This window comes from Globicephala melas, chromosome 8 (genome assembly GCF_963455315.2).
Source record: "Globicephala melas chromosome 8, mGloMel1.2, whole genome shotgun sequence".
Classification (NCBI taxonomy): Eukaryota; Metazoa; Chordata; class Mammalia; order Artiodactyla; family Delphinidae; genus Globicephala; species Globicephala melas.
The window spans coordinates 83,766,047-83,785,771 of record NC_083321.1 but is presented as its reverse complement, the minus strand read 5'-3'; the positions used below and the strand labels follow the sequence as shown (position 1 = coordinate 83,785,771).

The 19,725-nt window shown below is 42.2% G+C and overlaps 1 protein-coding gene across 1 annotated transcript in view; it reads right to left on the bottom strand.

Annotated features, from left to right (window-relative positions):
- CUL5 (cullin 5) overlaps positions 1 to 13,600 on the bottom strand; it is a 95,794-nt gene extending 82,194 nt beyond the window's left edge. The window contains exon 1 of the mRNA XM_030836194.2: positions 13,152 to 13,600. Coding sequence (XP_030692054.1) covers positions 13,152 to 13,175 — 24 coding nt within the window. The 5' untranslated portion in view covers positions 13,176 to 13,600. The remainder of the gene's footprint in view (positions 1 to 13,151) is intronic.
- Between the last annotated feature and the right edge of the window lie 6,125 nt (positions 13,601 to 19,725).

Here is a 19,725-nt window from a genome sequence, read left to right as displayed (position 1 = left end):
CACGTGTTTGAGCCCTGGTCCGGGAAGATCCCACATGCCACGGAGCAATTAAGCCCATGTGCCACAACTACTGAGCCCGCGTGCCTCGAGCTCGTGCTCCGCAATAAAAGAAGCCACCGCAATGAGAAGCCCACGCACCGCAATGAAGAGTAGCTCCCTGGGCTTCCCTGGTGGCGCAGTGGTTGGGAGTCCGCCTGCCGATGCAGGGGACACGGGTTCGTGCCCCGATCCGGGAGGATCCCGCGTGCCGCAGAGCGGCTGGGCCCGTGAGCCATGGCCGCTGGGCCTGCGCGTCCGGAGCCTGTGCTCCGCAACGGAAGAGGCCACAACAGTGAGAGGCCCCCGTACTGCAAAAAAAAAAAAAAAGGAGCACAGAAACAGCATGATAACTGATAGGGTAAGAGGGAATCAAAAAAAAAAATTTTTTTATTGGAGTATAATTGCTTTACAATGTTGTGTTATTTTCTGCTGTACAGTGAAGTGAATCAGCTATATGTATACATATATCCCCTCCCTCTTGGACCTCCCTCCCCCATCCCACCCATCTAGATGGAATACAGTATGTTTGTATACTGATAAGTATGTTCCAAGATATAATACTGATGATGTAGGAGAAAAGAAGGAAATTGTTGGAGAATTTTAAATGCCCTGGACAGGCAAAAGGGAATGGAATCTAATGCACAGATGGAGGAAGTGACTATATGCTAAGAGAAGGCAAAGTACATGGTACGTGCAGATGTGGGTAGGAGGGTAGATGTGGCACCACACCACTGTGAGAAGTTCCTTTTTGATTGCTTCAGCTTCTTAGTGATATGGAAATAAGGAAAATGCCGTGGAAGATGGGGGAGGAGGTGCCAAAATTTTGAGAGAAAAGATGTGAAACAGACATCTAGGAAAGTGGAAGAATAAATGACTATGGAAGTACAGTGTGACTGGGCTCAATTATAGTTTGTGGTCATGAATTTAAAGTGAAAATAGCATGTGTGTATCTTTTTCTCCTGCAACATTCAACTGCATAGATGGCACTAAAAGGTGAAGAGGTGGATCCAGGGTTGTGGTTTTCCCCAGTGAAACAAGAGAGGAGCAAAGGAGTCAAAAGTGTATTCCAGGAAGAGATTATAATGATTGAACAGAGAATTTATGCTGGGTAAGGGGAAGAGAAAGGACAACAGGATGATGAAAGACAGAGCCCTCTGCTTCCAACCAGGATAGAATAACAGGTGCCAGATTTCTCCTCCTGCTTGAACAACTGGAAAACCAAAGGGGAGTACAGGACAGTGTTTCCTGAGAAAAGATAAACAAATGAGGTGAGCCCTACAAATGCCCAAGCATACTGCCTAGAGTTTCCAGGACTGAGCATAAGCAGAAGGACCCCAAACAGCCTGGTGGTTTCACTAAGTTTAGGAGACAAGAGTTCAGAGTTTGGGGAGGCCAAGGTGATGAAAATGTGTGGCACAGAGTATCAGAAAAAAGGGAACTGCACACACAGGGAGTTCTGGAGATATGTAGAGGACTCCACTCAAGCCTCTGACTATTAAATATTGACCTATACATGTGAGTGAGAAAACTATCAGAGACTGGGGAAATAATCATTTGAAAGGAGTAGACAAAACAATCACCAGAGTCCACACAGGGCTAGTAATAGTTCACGTTCTGCCAGCCAGAGTGGAAACACTCCTTAATATGCTAGGCATCTGGCAGTCTTCAGAAAGGTATTGCATCTATAATGACACCAAAGTAGCCGTACCTTCGATGCTGTTTGGACCCACTCTAACTTTAAAAGCAATCTTCAGAAGGATCAAACTGAGTCCAAGTAACTTAACTGTGTCACAGCCAAAATATTTAAAGGAAATTTTAAAAATCCAGCCCCTAAAACATAAAACACACGTCTGGCATCCAATCAAAACTTATCAAGCAGGCAAAGAAGCAGGAAAATATAAACTCACCATCAAGAGAAAAACCAAACAAAGGAAACTGACCCAGAAATGACGTGGATGATAGTTTTAGTAGACAATGATGTTAAACTAGCTATTATGAATACACTCCACACATTTAAGAAAATAGCAGAAAGCATGAACATCACAGAAACAAAAGTTGTTTAAAAACAAGTATTAGGGAGGGATAAATTAGGAGTTCGGGATTAACACATACACACTACTATAAATAAAACAGATAACCAACAAAGACCTACTTTATAGTACAGGTAACTATACTCCATATTTTGTAATAACCTATAAGGGAAAAGAATCTGGAAAAGAATATATATAACTGAATCATTGTGCTGTACACCTGAAACTAAAGCAACATTACAAATCAACTATATGTCAATAAATAAATAAATAAAATTAAAAATAAAAAGAATATCAGTGAGCTGTGAGACAACATCAAATGACCTCATCTACATATAACCGGAATCTTGGGATTCAGAGAATATTTGAAGAAATAAAGGCTAAAATGTTTCCTAATTTGATGAAAACTATAAACCCAGAGATTTCAGACATTAAACAATGAGGCAGAATCAATGAGTTGGAGACCATAGTGGAGCTGGATGATCAGAATAAAAGCACTAGAATGAGTTAGAAAAACAGGAGAGGGTAATCAGAGTAGGATGCTTGAAACTGGAATGATAAAAAATTTCTGATTACATTTTTGCTTAATTATTCCACTGCAAGACTTTCTACTATTTCTTTCATTACAAATATATGGCATTTGGCTAATTCGGGGTTATAGAAACCAATAAATTTTGTACATGTGATAAATGTGGTACAAAAGAGCATTTCCTTTTATCTTTAAATAGTTTCCTTTACATTTCCAAGGGTAGTTCAAACATTTGAGATCTGTGATAAAATGAGTTCAGCTATTTATACCCTCTATTATTTAACTTCAGTATAGATCACTCCATCACTTTTATCGTTTTACCTTATAACATCTGATTGCCAATTATGTGTCAGGTTCTATTCTAAATATATACCTACAAATATTAATTTATTTAATCTTTACAACTACCCTATGTGTTAGGTGACATTATTATCATTTAAGAGGTGAAAAAACTGTACACTGTAATTAGGTTAGGTTACTTCCCTAAGGTTACAAGCAGTAAGTGGCAGGGCAAGGGGTCAAATCCAAGCAGTTTAGTTCTGTTACAGCCACATTCTTAAATACTCCCTGGACCTTTCCTGGAAGAGGAATGGTAGGACTTCTAACCTATGGGCCAGATCCAGCCCTTGGCTTCACCTCATCAGGCTTATAAACTGAAGGAAAAAAAAAAATCTATGATTATAAAAATTTAGTGGCAATTATCTAGAAGCCATAAGGTGGAAGCATCACTACATAAAAGACATATTTCTCTTTAAACGTAGTGGGGGAGTGGGAGGACACATTTTTCCACTGAAATGAAAAATTTCACATTCCACTTCCCTTTAAAACTTTTAGGTTTCTTTTGACCCATAAATGAGTCAAAAAAAAAAGCTTTTAGGATTCTTTTATAGAGGTAAAAAAAATTTTTTAACAAATTCTGACAATGCTTGTACTTTTAAAAACCCAAACAACTAATTTTAAGGACAAAAAATAACTACTAATGAAAGAGTTTGAACTTATTTTGGGGGTGGGATTCTTAATCATTCATTACTACACTTATTCATTCAACAAACATCTGACTAACTGCTGTACATGAAGAATTATGCTAGTCACTGGGACACATAAATGAAAGGTCCTCAAGTAATTCACTTTCCAGTACAGTATTTCTTAAATTGTGGATAATGGACACATGCTTGCTCTGCCTGTTGGATAATACAACATGGCTCTCAGATTTCTGACTTGAATGAATGGCTGGTGGAATCACTGACCATAGAAAAAAAATGCCAGGGGAATAATGCATTTGAGTTGGATGGTTTATAAGAGGTGATGCATTTTGGATGTACTGTCAAATAAAAGCAAATGTTGAAGTTGTAACTCTTGGGGTTCATTTCTTTTTCCCTGCGTTCTCCCTTCTTCTTTCCTTATTTTAAATAAGATAAAAGCTTACCTACTACTGAATTGCTTTTTACTTAATGTAAAACCCCGAGGGCTGAGGGGAAAAAAAAAAGTGTAGGAACTTCCCTGGTGGTCCAGTGGTTAAGACTCTAAGCTCCCCATGCAGGGGGCCTGGGCTTGATCCCTGGTCAGGGAACTAGATCCCACATGCATGCTGCAACTAAGAGTCCACATGCCACAACTAAAAAGATCCTGCATGCCACGACGAAGATCCCACGAGACACAATTAAGACCCAGCGAAGCCAAAATAAATAAATAAATATTAAAAAAAAAAAAATCAGTGTAAAGTTTCTCACCAACAATTAGGAGAGGATAAAAACGGTAAAGAAAAATGAAAAGAAAAACAGGTGAACAAAGGTTCAGCTCCCTTTCCCTGCTCTAATCAGTACAAAGAAATCAGGATCTCTTAATATAACATGTTGGTTGCCCAGACCCAAATAAACTACATTCAGCTTTACCTGAAAAATATTCCCTAGTAGAAGTATCAGTTCTAAAACAATTTTGACAGTAAAGTCCCACAATCTCTTATTTATAGCCCTGGTGGTTGTTTCAAAGATAAACGTGCACTAGGAAGAAGGTAAATTACAGAAAAAAAATAATTTTTTGTAATATATTGGAGTGGAGGGAGGTGTTATAGGCCAGTAATGAAAGATGCTATATAGATCTTTCTAGAATATATCATTGATTTAAAAATCTGCACACCTCCCACTGAAATTCAAAACTGCTTTTTCAAGCAATGAATTCATCTACAACAATTCCATGTTACCTGATCCCAAGAAAGAGTAGAGGTATAACTGCTTATGTATAAATATAAAATTTGGTACTATGTTAAAAAATAGGAGTGCTTAAATAAACACATGAGAAACAGAAAACCCTACTGGCTTGCAAAATGTTTTAAAAGTAATAGAGGGCTTCCCTGGTGGCGCAGTGGTTGAGGGTCCGCCTGCTGATGCAGGGGACATGGGTTCATGCCCCGGTCCAGGAGGATCCCACATGCCGTGGAGCGGCTGGGCCCGTGAGCCATGGTCGCTGAGCCTGCGCGTCCGGAGCCTGTGCTCCGCAACGGGAGAGGCCACAACAGTGAGAGGCCCGTGTACCACAAAAAACAAAAAACAAAAACCACATTTGCAATCCCCATTAAACAAAAGAACCACAAAACTACAGTATATATTCGAATACTGGCAATTCTCAATATGTTCCAGCCACACCACCCTTTTAAAGGTGTTACTCAAATATGCCAAGCTCACCACTGCACCTCAGACCTTTGCCTAGAAAGCAAATCATTTGGGTCTCAGTGTTACTGTCATCTCAGAGAAGCCTTCCCAAGTCAACTTAAGAAGAATGTCATTCCCTTTTCCTTTCTGCAGATCCAGAGCCAAGGTCTTGAGCAGGTAGGACAGTTACTTTGATTGGCTATGAGAATGAAATTTTAATTCAGACTAAACAGTACTTTTTTAAATTTTTGGCTGCACCGCTTGGCTTGCAGGATCTTAGTTCCCCAGCCAGGGATCGAACCCGAGCCCCCCCGCAGTGGAAGTATGGAGTCCTAACCTCTGGACCTCCAGGAAATTCCCTAAACAGTACTTAAAAAAAAAAAAACGGAAAACTATGGGATCTGGCTGAAATGTCATCAAATAGCAGGGAAGGAAAATTCAACAGAACATAATTGAAAGCTGTATTTAGGGGAAAAAATTATTTTCTGCTGTAAATAAGTAAGTAAAATAGTGGCACCATCTTCTGAGCACTCTTGATTATACTGTTTTCATCACAGACCTCATTACTATAAAAACTTCCCAATGTGTTAACTTATTTCTCTGGTGTTAGTACTTATGCATTAGCATATAAGCTCCAAACACTAGGGACCTTGTCTGTCTTATTCACTGCTGTATCACTGACACTTAGAATAGGATTCAGCACAGAGTGGATACTAATGTATCTGTGGAATGAACAAGCCCAGTTATACAGATCAAATATCCTTGATGTTACTTACCTCTATGTACTCCATGTATAATGACCAACGTTTTAACCTGAGCTGTAACTTGTTTACTTGTTTACAGAGCCTATAAGGCACCAATTTACTCTATCACTATACCAAGGCAAGAGTCATGACTTTCTGTGATACAACTTAGGTTCACTAGGACCCTAACAAAATACCTAATAAGAAACACCTGTCTGTCTCTCTTTTCCACCCTTCTTCTCTGTCCACCAGATGGATGCCTAGTGTCCTCTTGAAAACCTCCTGCAATCTGAAATTCCTCTCTTCTAATCCATTGATAAATGACTGATCTCTAAAGTGTACCTTAAACTGCCACTTCCTGTTAGTAGCTTTAATTTACATGTATCACCTCCAGATTATGGTAACTGCTCACTCATTTATATTTTCACAGAACATGAAAGATTTTCACATTTATATTTACCACAGTTTTATAGTAAGTGATGATTTAGTCCTCTATTCCCACTCCCACCTCTAGTGATGGCCAATCTACACACCCTCGAATTGGTTTTCTCCCTCGGCTGCGAGTGTCAAATGTAACCAGGTCTCTAGGACAGGCCAGTGGAGTGAAGGAAGGTGGCCCTAAGGATCACATTCCTCTTAGATGTCCATTCAAAAGGGCAATTTCCATCAACCCAATGAAAAGTTGGGTTCTAAATAAGGCTCTCATTTATGTTTAAATAGACATTAAAAAGAATTATCCAGTTGTGTATCTTAACCACATTCACTGACACTATTCAAATCTTGGTATCACATCCATATTCTTTGCCAAGCATGTTCTACCAAATTTTCCCCTAATCATCACCTACAAAAAGTCTACCCATTCTTCAAAATCCAGCTCTAATGCTTTCTCCATAAAACTTTCCTTGATCATCCCACCAGCAGTGATCTCCTATGTCTATGAGGGACCAATACAACTCACAGCACTCCTAAAGTTCTTGCCTTAAAACAAATCATTAGTACTTTATCTCCTTTAGTATCTGTAGCAGTATAATTCCCAAAGAGCATGGACATTGTTCTGCATTATCTTTGCATCCCGGTGCCTTGCACATGTGTCTATAAAATTATTTAAATAAAAAATAAATTCTACACACACTTTGAACTACTCCTTTGTATTTCCATTTTCTTTCCTCTCAAAGGGTAAAAAAGTTTCCACTGAAAAAAGTAGTGTCCTCCATATTTCAGTTTTAAGTTTGGATTGCCTTGTGGGTTGGTTTTATACCTCTACTCCCCTCTCTCCCCCTCTCTAGATCTACTTAGAAGGGAATAAAGGCAGAAAATTCCTCCCTTTAACCAATCAACACTCATTTACTGAGCATCTACAATGCATGCACTAGACTTCTCTTTTCAATCAACTATCACTCATTTATGGAGCACCTACCACGAGTAATCACTGTGCTAAATGGTTAAAGCATCAACAGATTATAAAGTCCCTAAACTAATACTGCTTACAATCTAGAAAGGGAGTTAGATATATATGTAAACATATCCTGTAACTAATACAGAAGGCAAAATGTTAAGTGCTACACTACTGAGCCTACGCGTCTGGAGCTTGTGCTCTGCAACGAGAGAGGCCGCAACAGTGAGAGGCCCGCGCATCGCGATGAAGAGTGGCCCCCGCTTGCCACAGCTAGAGAAAGCCCTCGCACAGAAACGAAGACCCAACACAGTCATAAATAAATTAATTAACTAAATTTTAAAAAATGTTAAGTGCTAGAATAGATTGATGCAGTGCTATGCCTGTGCAGAGTAAGCAACAATTAAATTCCAAATGAGAACACTAAAAAGAAAGGAGGGGGACTTCCCTGGTGGTTCAGCAGTTAAGACTCTGCGCTCCCAATGCAAGGTGCCCAGGTTCAATCTCTGCTCAGGGAACTAGATCCCGCATGCTGACACTAAAGATCTTGCACACGGCAACGGAGATTCTGTATGCCACAACTAAGACCCGGCACAGCCAAATAAATAAATACATATTTTAAAAATTAAAAAAAAAAAGACGAAGAAAGGAGGTATCTAGGCTGGGTCTTGATGACTAAATAGGATTTTGACAGGGTAATACTGAGAGGGGGGATTCCTGACAGGAGAAACAGCAAAGAGGGACTTCCCTGGTGGTCCAGTGATAAAGAATCTGCCTTCCAATGCAGGGGACACAGGTTCGATACCTGGTCGGGGAACTAAGATCCCACATGCCACAGGGCGACTAAGCCCACACACCACAACTACTGAGCTCACACAAGAGAGCTTGCGTGCCACAACTACAGAGCCTACGTGCCCTGGAGCCCATGCACCACAACTAGAGAGAGAAAACTGACACACCGCAACTAGAGGAAAGCCCATGTGCCCATAAATAAATATTAAAAAAAAAAAAACAACGAAACAACAAACAAAAAGTCTTGAAGACTCTGGTATGCAGTAAATCAAGAAGTAACTAGCCAGGTAGAGGGAGGGGTAAGGGTGTGTGTGTGCGTGTGTGCGTGCGTGTGTGCGTGTGTGCGTGTGTGTGTGTGTGTGTGTGTGTGAGAGAGAGAGAGAGAGAGAGAAAGAGAGAGAAAGAGAGAGAGAGGAGTGGGGGAGAGGGAGGAGAGAGGTATTAGGGAGAAGACACAGCTAGAAAGATCTCAAAGAACTTGAACTATCAAAGGTATATGAGCAGGACTTCCCTGGTGGTGCAGTGGATAAGAATCCACTCCGAATGCAGGGGGCCCAGGTTCGATCCCTGGTCAGGGAACTAGATCCCACATGCATGCCACAACTAAGGAGCCCACGTGCTGCAACTAAAAAGCTGGCAAGCTGCAATTAAGGAGCCCTGGAGCCGCAACTAAGGAGCAAGCCTGCCTGCTGCAATTTAGACCCAGCGCAACCAAATAGATAAGTAGTTTTTTAAAAAATGAGTTGGAAAGTGATATGGTCAGCATTGTGTTTTGGTCTAGTCCTCAGATCAGAGTTAAGAGATAAAAATAGTGAAATCATGGGAGTTAAGACTGACCCAGAAAAAAAAAAGTACAAAGACAGAAAAAGGATGAAGATTAAATCCTGAGAAATAATTATACTGGGGAGGAGAGGTGAAAAACACATGAGATTTGAGAGATAGGAAACCAAGTAGAGAATGGCATAAAACCAAAAGGGAAGCATTAAGTAGCAAGCAAGCAACAATATCAGAATAGAGGATGAATGTATCCAGGGAGAATCTCCTTTGGCAATCAGGAGGTTGCCAGTGATCCTGAGACTGACAGTTTTAATATAATTGGGTGGGGGTACGGGGAGAGCCAAGTCATAATAAATTAAGGAAAAAGGTGAAGAATTATAAAAGAAGCAATTGGAGGCTGCTTTTCTAAGAACTATGACAGTGAATGGAAAGAGAGAAAAGGGCAGAGGTTTGAAGCCAAAGCAGAGTACAGGTTAAGTTTATATGAGGGGGATAGGTGAACTTTCTTATCCTCATAGAAGTGAGAATAAAGGAGACTGAAACAAAATAACAGGAGACATGCTGCTAAGTCCTGGGGGGAAAAAGAAGGCTGAACAAGAACAAGTGGAAGCAGGCAATGTAGCAGGTGCCTTGGAAAAGAGGAGAATATAGGGGAAACTAGAAAAGGTTGTGGTATTATTGACCAAGAAAGTTAAGGGCATTCAAACAGCTGGATAAAGTAATGTGCTAAGAATTAAACAGGGTTAGGTTTAACAAAATAAGATTTCAACAACAGCTATTTGGAATAGGATAATCACTTGGAAATGAAGAAAATGTGCACTGAAGGCCTAGGTGGTAACGGCAAAAGTAAAGGAACAAGGAGAATTATATGTTAAAACAGCAAACTTAAAGTAGTAATATTGAAAGGTTTGGGGAGATATAAACCCCCAAGCAACTGATAACTGTATATGTAAAATTGTACAACACAAATATTTGTATATCCAAAAGATTTCCAAAACCCAGCAATAGCCCACTTACGTTAGTAAATATAATTATTATTACAATCAAATTCCAATATGAAATAAGTAGGTGGTTTTTATCGCATTGTGTTCTGACTTTCAAGTTTCACAGCAAAGTTCTGAACCTTGTTATCTTTCATAAACTTATTAGCTATCCCTTCGAACTCTTCATCCACAAATTCAATAAACTTAACTCCAACCAGGTTACTGGTACACAGGAAGAGGACATATTTTTTCAGCAGGACACTAAAGGCCTCCCTTCAGGGTTGATGATTTATTACTCATCATTCTTCAGGTACAGCTGTTTACCTGATAATCAAATTCAAACTGTATTCTCATCTAGCCCACATCCCTCCATTTTGACCATAAGACATGATAATTCTGTCAAATATGCTCTGATGAAATCTAACCGCGCAATGTCTAAGGCATTTGTCTAATGAACTAACCTATTAATCCTGTCAAAAAAGGAAATGAGGCTAAGTTGGCCACTCCCCAGCCAGCTCTATCTCTATTCAAGGTACTACCAGACTTGAATTTATTTATTTATTTAAATTGAAGTACAGTTGATTTACAATGTGTTCATTTCTACTGTACAGCAGTGATTCACTTTTATATATATATATATATATATATACACACACACACACACAGACACAGACACATACACATACACACACACACATTCTTTTTTATATTCTTTTCCATTATGGTTTATCATAGGATATTGAATAGTTTCCTGTGCTATATAGTAGCACCTTGCTGTTTATCCATTCTCTATATACTAGTTTGCATCTGCTAACCCCAAACTCCCACTCCATTCCTCTCACACACCCTCCTCCAGACTTGAATTTAAATGATCCTATGAATTCTGTTAGGATCTTACTGCATTTCTCCAAGAAGACAAACTTCCCCACTTTTTAATTAACTACTTCTAAATGTATAAACACAAGGCAATTCCCCTCCAGCCTCCCACCCCCGCAATGAGGAGAGAAAAAAGAAATACAAAAGGTTTTCTGGCCACCTTGAATACATAAACTTTTGGTGATACAGATAAAAGAATCAAATGTCTACTTATAATATCCATTTTATTATGTTAGTCGTACATATTTAAAATCACATACTATATAAAATATTTAGAAATTCTTTTTCCCCCTTTTTAACACTTCATTAAATAATTTTGCTGAAAATTTTCCAGTGTATCTTTGGCATCTCTTCATGTTCACTAAAGAGACTGAGTCTTTTACCAGTTTGTCAAAGCGTTATCACTTTCCTTTCATTTATAAAAGTTATTTGAGTTACAGAACTGCTTGAATTACGATCTTTTTAACCTAAGTCCTAAGTGCCGATTTCTAGACATTCAGGCAGTTTTTTCATTCTATAGGTAGGTGTGTGCTATAGATGTCGATTCACAATCTCTACTAGGTAACCACTTACTAGTATTGACTGAAGTAGCTTCAGACTTATATCTCCTCCAAACAATCCTTTGTAAGGCTTTGTATGGAGTAGAATAAAGTGACTCACTCTTTTCTGAGAGAGAAATCTGGGAGGAAAAAAGACCTTGCTTTATATCCAGGTAATCAACAAGTCAAAAATTCACAAAGAATAAGGAATTCAATTACTTCTTAAACACATTTCAATTAATAACATACACTACTGCTTATGTAAATACACAGATGCATTAACAGGAGTCTTTCTGAATTAACAAGTTAAAGTTTTCTTTCTGAATTAACACATTAGAGCTTTGCTATACTGTTATAAAAGAAGAGTAGAGAGTGGGTTACTCAATTCCCATGAATTTGTTTTCTTAGAGAAGCAGCAGAAATAGTAACTCTAGCAATTTATGTTTATTGGGTGCTAATTAAGTTCCAGTCACTGTTTTAAGATTTTACATATATTAACTCAATCTTCACAATGCTTCTATGAAATAGGTGCTATTGATAATGCCACTGTATTGATGAAGAAGCTCAGGCACGCAGAGGTTTAGAAACTTGCCCAAAGTCATACAGCTTCTAAGTGGCAGAAATTCAGTCAAGTTCTAGGTCCTTCCCCTTTTAAAAGATATATTGCCTCTTAAATTAGTAAAATTAGGTCTACATTTTAGGAGACAGTCCCATGTATTAAACAGTTAACAGTGTAGCTAACAGTGTAGTAGTCTAAAGAAGATATGAGTGAGGTTACAGTAAATTTTCTGTTCTATTATTTTTCTATTTTTTTTTTTCTATTTTTTTTCTGTTTCTATTTTCTGTTCTATTATTTTCTATTATCAATCCACACTGTCTGAAGGCCTAATGATGGGTTTGAGGAAGGAGTAGTTCATCCTTTGTGTTTGTGTTCCCTGAGCTAATCACTACCCCCATTTCAGTCAATACTTTTAAGGCAAAAGGTTCCTATTACAAAGACAGCATAGCAGAAACTAGTGCCATGTCTTCCTTCTTCTCCTCCAAACTTTTTAACTGATGGTAGAGAATCTGCCTCTCTGGGCCTACATCTCCCTTGCTATCCCAAATACATAAAACTAAATTTAACCGTTTTCTTTGATAAGGCAACTATCCTAACCCATAAAACGATGGTAGTGCTTCCACAGTAATCATCTGGTTGTGTGCTGTAATGGGGTTGAGGAACAGTTTCCTAAGGAAAAAAGGGTAAAATATGAACTTAAGAAAGGGAGGATAGGAGGGAAGGAGTAGCATGCAGATAAGGGAGGGAGTGAGGTGACAGGCACTGCTGTCTGACTTGTAGTTTCATGCAGGCAGAATGAGAACAGAAATTGAGGAGGTGGGGGTCCAGTCATTAAAACCTGTTATGGAACATTTTCTTGGATTTTCCTTCTTTGCGCCTTAGGCTCTCGCTTCAGAAGAAACTGAGACGCCAAGAATACTAACTGCCCTATCTTTCAGGACCCGGCACCACCCTTCTTCTGCGGCCCCAGGCCAGAGCTGGTCCCTTGAAAGCACTGCTCCCCTCCAGCCCTCGGCAGGGCCTTTCACACACCGGTCAACCGGCAAGAGGGACAACCAGAGCCTCTCCACCCCAAGGCCGGAGACCCGCGTTCCGGTCCTCGGCGGTAGCCTCCCTGGCTTCCCTTCCGGTAGGCAATCCCTGAACACTCCCACATTTTGCCGCTGAACCTGGGCCGAGCCATTCCCTAAGAGCTGAACCCAGCGCCCCCAGGGTAAAAACCAAGCTGGACTGAGGGTCTTACCTTTAACAGATTAGACGTCGCCATGTTCCTTCAACTTAGACTCTCGCGAGACGGCGCGAGATTTCGTGGCGCTCCTTGCCAGGCCACAACTGCAGGCCGGAGTTTCCACCTGGGCTGACGGGGCCACCGGCCCGCAATGGAGATGTGGGGGGAGCCGGGGCAGCGTGCCAACAGCGGTGACCTAGTCCCAGGCACCTGGAGCTTCCTCACTTTTCCCCCCTACATGGTCACCGGAGCCTCCCCAGACGAAAGAGCTCATGCAAACGCTCAGGAAGATAGCAACGGCGAATGGTGAGAAGGTAACGGGAGCCGATCTGAATTGGAAGAGGAAGCATCGACTTCGCGAGCCCCCCCACTCCTTCGGATTACCCTTTGTGGTTGCACCCGCAGAGGCCACCGGCAACGAACTTAGCCCGGCTTGGGCCCTGCAGCTCTGGTTCGGTGGCCGAGTCACGTGATGCGGCGGGCGGGGCCGCGCTAGGGAGCGAGCGTGGGAGCCTGAAAGCCTTGTGGTCCGGGAGGCTGCGGAGAGTGCGAAAGCACGCCCTCTGCTGGCGGGACTAGACGTATTCCCTCATCCCCCCGCCTCGGGGGATTCCCGAATGAAATGCTTGTACTAGCTGTCTTCAAGAAGAAAGGGCACATAGAAGGCACCCACTAAATATTTGTTTGCATGAATGAATGAATGCATGCACGAAAATGTTAACTATTAATATTTCTACTCAAGAGTGCCTGGCAGTGAAATAATCTATAAGAGGTTATTCAGGTAATGAATATAAATCTTGGATTACCTGAAGGCACATTATCCTAGAATATCCTAAGCCATAAACCCCTAAGCTTTATCCCTTCAGACCTCAAACCACTAGGAGAAGAAAGAAAATATACTCTATATATAGAACCTATATAGATATAGAATATATCTAGTATTATACACGTTTCCAAACTGTGTTCATTGACACATAATATATTAGAAATAAGTAACAGAAGTACAGAGATAAATAAGAGCTATAGGGTAAAATAAAGCAGGCAAAAGTAATGACGTTTGCAGTGTTTTTTTTTTTGTTTTTTTTTTTTTTGGCTGCATTGGGTCTTGTTGCTGCGCGCGGTCTTTCTCTAGTTGCGGCGAGCAGGGACTACTTTTCATTGTGGTGCGCGGGTTTCTCATTGCAGTGGCTCCTCTTGTTGCAGAGCACGCGCTCTAGGCACGTGGGCTTCAGTAGTTGTGGCCCGAGGGCTCTAGAGCACAGGCTCAGTAGTTGTGGCACATGGGCTTAGTTGCTCCAAGGCATGTGGGATCTTCCCGGACCAGGGATCAAACCATGTCCGTTGCAATGGCAGGCGGATTCTTAACCACCGCATCACTAGGGAAGTCCCTAGTTTGCAGTTTTAAATAGAGGGATCCAAGTAGGTCTCACTGAGAAGATGGCATTTGAGCAAAAAGACTTGAAAGAGATAAGGGAGAAGACCAGGACATATGCAGGAGAAGAGCATTCCAAATAGGGGGAAACACAGGTGGCAAGTTGCCCAGAGTGTCAGAGGAACAGTAAGAAGGTTGGTATGTTCAGAGCAGAGAGTAAGAAGAGCATAAGGGCTTATAGGGCCTCGTGGACCACAGTAAAGACAGGCTTTTATTCTGAGTGAGATGGGCAATCATTGCAGGCTTCTCATTGCAGGCTTGTGAAGAGGGAGTGGTATGATCAAACTCCCATTCCAACATGATCATTCTGACTACTGTGTAGTGAATAGAAGGAGAAGGGTAATTTAGAAAACTTTTGTACTATCTCATTAAATCAGCACAATCATGCCACCTAGTTACCCCACATTTTACAGTGATTATATTAGAGAGTAATCTAGGCATGATTAAACAATGACTACGTGGTAGAACAAGGATTCAGAGCCACTAGGCCTGTAATGTCCTGCCAGATTGTCAACATAGGGATGACTCTTAGAGGTCATCTTTGTTCTACAGATGGGAAAATGGAGGCTTCTCTCTGGTCAAGGTCACAGCTGGGTCAGAGAAAAGGCCTAGTCCGGAATAAACTTTATATAATTATGGTTCCCTTTTCCAGTGAAACTGGGTTGTCTTCAACCCTAGTCCAACTCTACTGCTTAATTTAAAGTGTAAGTTGATTGAATTATAACCAACTTTATGTACCATAAAAAAAAAGTTAGGTGACAAACTGTGCTATAACAATTGAATTAATTCATAAATTAATGACCCTGCTTAAAGAATCCAATTAAGTATTTAATACTTGTTTGAGTACCTATTATGTACTAGGCACTGGAAATATAGGATTAAATGAGACAGACAAGACCTCTGCCCTCTTGGAGTTTATAGTCTAATAAGGGAGCTAGATATTAAGCATAGTTATACGAACCAAATGTTGCTTAATTGGAGTTGTGGTAAATACTGCAAGGGTAAAATACAATGTGCAGTTCAGAGCATATGGTTTGGAGGGGGCTACTATCCTATGACAGTACTATTCCTATGATCACGCTGTGAACTTATGACTACTTTTGAAAACAGTTTCAAATATCCTGTGGGACTCGAGGGACATTGTTCCAGCTAATGATTAAGAACTCTCCAGACAATAGGGGCTTCTTAGACAATGGGTGAATTTCCAGGATGTCCGGCCCCCTTCCGAGAAGGAGGGGAGATAACAAAATGTAAAAAAGGTGTCTGTCAAAGACCAATCAGGCAGCTGGGGACAAGTTCCCTCTCTGGTCCGAGCCTAAGCCGGGACCAATCAGCAGGAGAACACAACCAAATCTATAATTTACATACGGGGAAGTGGGAACCTATAAAACTGACATATTCGCGCCCAAAAGGGTTCCTTCTTCGACCTCCTGCGTGAGGACCAAGGAACCCCGGTGCACCGGCCTTCAATAAACCTCTTGCGTTTTGCATCGACTTCCGACTCTTGTTGTTTCCTGGGCGAGTCGAAACTCCTAGGAGACCGCGCAGGTCTAACATTTGGGGGCTCGTCCGGGATTCCACTTGCCCCGGACCACAAGAACATCGGGAGTTGGAGGTACCAGGTAAGCTCGAGCTTGATTGTCTGTTTGTCCCTTGTTCTTTGTGGGCCATTATCGGAGGAAAGCCGTAAGAATCGGCTTATTATGGAATCTGTATCGGACCTCTGGCTAGGCAGACGTGCTAATAGCCGGCGTCCATGAGCCCTAGGGGACGCCCTAGTGGCTCATCTGGAAGGAGAGGCAAACTCTGTCTCCCCTTCACTCGGTTTCGGCAGTTCCCTTGGTGATAACTGCCATCTGAAGAAGTTTCGGTTTTGAAGCGAGCTCGCGGTGGCCCATACGTATATGTGTTTCGTGGAGTTTTAACTGTTTCTGTATTGTGGTCTATTCTTCTTCTCTGACGGACGACAATGGGACAAACTATGACGACTCCTCTTTCCCTTACCCTAAGCTATTGGACCGAAGTTCGGGCCAGAGCCCATAATTTTTCGGTAGAGGTAAAGAAAGGAAAGTGGCAGACTTTGTGTGCCTCTGAATGGCCAACATTTCAGATAGGATGGCCCCCCGAAGGATCCTTTTTATTAGACAAGATTAAGCTGCTGAAGTCTAAGATATTTAATATAGATCCCCACGGACATCCAGACCAAGTACCATATGTCTTGGTCTGGGAAGATTTAATTCTCTCCCCACCTCCGTGGGTCCGGCCCTTTGTTTCCTCAACAGGTACGTCCGCGCATACATCAGCAGCGTCGGAGATATTAGCCTTAAAGAAAAACCCCAACACGGAGAAGCTACCCGACGCCCCGGATCTACCGAAGGCGATTTATCCTGACCCGCAGTCCGATTTGCTGCTTTTGGATTCCCCACCCCCTTATCCTCCGGCCCCGAATCCCCTACCACCTAGAGGACCCCCAGCTCCACTGCCCTCGGCACCAAGGGAACCATCCATGATGGAAGAAGAAAGGGGTCCCTCAGTGGGCACTAGGAGCCGGAGGGCTATCTCCCCGGACTCCACTGCCCTACCTCTTAGAGAATATGGCCCCCCCGATGGCCAAGGGAATAGACCTCTCCAATATTGGCCCTTTTCCTCTGCAGATCTTTATAATTGGAAAATGCATAACCCAACTTTTTCCGAAAATCCACAGGCCCTTACCGCTTTAATAGAATCTCTTGTTTTCTCCCACCAGCCCACATGGGATGATTGTCAGCAGCTGCTCCAGACTCTCCTAACGACTGAGGAGAGGCAACGGGTTCTTTTAGAAGCCAGAAAAAATGTATTAGGCGCCAATGGGCAACCTACCCAGCTGCCTAACGAGATTGATGCTGGTTTCCCACTCGTCAGGCCAAACTGGGATTTCAATGCCCCGGAAGGTAGGGAGCGCCTGAAAATGTATCGCCAGGCTCTGGTGGCGGGTCTCCATGGAGCGGCCAGATGGCCCACTAATTTGGCTAAGGTAAGGGAAGTAACTCAGGGGCCCCAGGAATCGCCAACTGTGTTCCTGGAACGTTTAATGGAAGCCTTTAGACGCTTTACCCCTTATGATCCAACTTCGGAGGGACAGGGCTACTATAGCAATGGCTTTCATAGATCAAGCGGCCCCTGATATTAAGAAGAAATTACAGAGGCTAGATGGCTTGCAGGGATTTTCGCTTCAGGAGTTAGTAAAAGAGGCAGATAAAGTATATAACAAAAGAGAAACAGAGGAAGAGAAGGAAGAAAGAAAGCAGAAAGAGCAGGAAGCCCATGAAATAAGACGGGATAAGAGACAGGAGAGGAATTTAAGTAAGATACTGGGCACTGTGGTTGGAGGAAGAAATATAGGGGATAGAAATAGGCAGGAAGGGCGAACGGCAGACAGAAGGCGGCCATTAGACAAGGACCAATGTGCCTACTGTAAAGAAAAAGGACATTGGGCGAGAGAATGCCCTAAGAAAAAGAATGGAGGAAGGCCAACCAAAAACAAAATCTTAACATTGAAAGAAGACTAGGAAAGTCAGGGCTCGAACCCTCTCCCCGAGCCCCGGGTAACTCAAAGTGGAGGGGGAACCTGTTCAATTTTTGGTAGATACCGGAGCCCAGCACTCCGTCCTTCTCCACTCAAAAGGTCCTATCTCAGCTAAAAGGTCATGGGTACAAGGAGCCACTGGGAATAAACAATATTCATGGACCACACGAAGGACAGTAGATCTTGGGATTGGACGAGTAACCCATTCATTTTTGATTATTCCGGAATGCCCCTATCCTTTGCTGGGAAGAGATTTACTCTCCAAAGTAGGGGCTCAAATCCACTTTCAGCCAGAAGGTCCCACCATAACTGATAATAAGGGAAGGTTACTTCAAATATTGACTATGAAATTAGAAGATGAATATAAATTATACGAGCAGCCTTCATCCTCACGAGTTAATGTTACTGATTGGGTAACTCGGTTCCCTCAAGCCTGGGCAGAAACTGCCGGAATGGGGATGGCCAAAAATCGGCCCCCGGTGCTAGTGGAACTCAAGGCAACTGCCACCCCAATAACGGTCCGTCAATACCCCATGAGTAGAGAAGCCAAAGACGGTATCCGTCCCCATATACAGAGGCTACTAGACTTGGGCATCTTAATAAGATGTCAATCAGCATGGAACACCCCTCTCCTGCCGGTAAAGAAACCAGGAACAAATGATTATCGGCCGGTGCAGGATCTACGAGAGGTAAACAAACGGGTGGCAGACTTCCACCCCACAGTTCCAAACCCTTACAACCTCCTGAGCACTCTTCCACCTCAACATATGTGGTATACTGTTTTGGACCTTAAAGATGCTTTTTTCTGTTTAAGACTCTCTCCCCTGAGCCAACCCTACTTTGCCTTCGAATGGAAAGATCCAACATCGGGAATGTCTGGTCAGCTGACATGGACACGGCTACCTCAGGGATTTAAGAACTCCCCGACCATCTTTGATGAAGCCCTCCATCAGGATTTGGCATTATATAGAGAATCAAATCCCCAGGTAACATTACTCCAATACGTTGATGATATTTTATTAGCTGCTGAGACCCAAGAAGATTGTATCAAGGGTACTGAAAAACTGTTAACGGAACTTGGAACCCTGGGATATAGAGCCTCAGCCAAGAAAGCACAAATATGCCAACAACAGGTCAGTTACCTGGGGTATCTATTAAAAGGGGGGCAAAGATGGCTCACGGAGAGCAGAAAGGATACGGTGGCCCAAATTCCGGCTCCCAAAAACGCCAGGCAGGTTAGAGAATTTTTGGGGACGGCCGGATTCTGTAGACTATGGATTCCAGGGTTTGCTGAGCTGGCAGCCCCATTGTACCCCCTAACCAAAAACAGCACTCCTTTCGTTTGGGGCGATAAGGAACAATGGGCTTTTGACCAAATCAAACGAGCTTTACTTTCAGCTCCAGTCCTAGGACTGTCAGATGTAACCAAACCTTTTCATTTATATGTGGCCGAAAATAAGGGCATTGCAAAAGGAGTACTGACTCAGAAATTGGGTCCCTGGAATCGCCCAGTTGCTTATTTGTCAAAAAAATTGGACCTTGTGGCATCAGGATGGCCCACCTGTTTAAAGATAATCGCTGCAGTGGCCGTT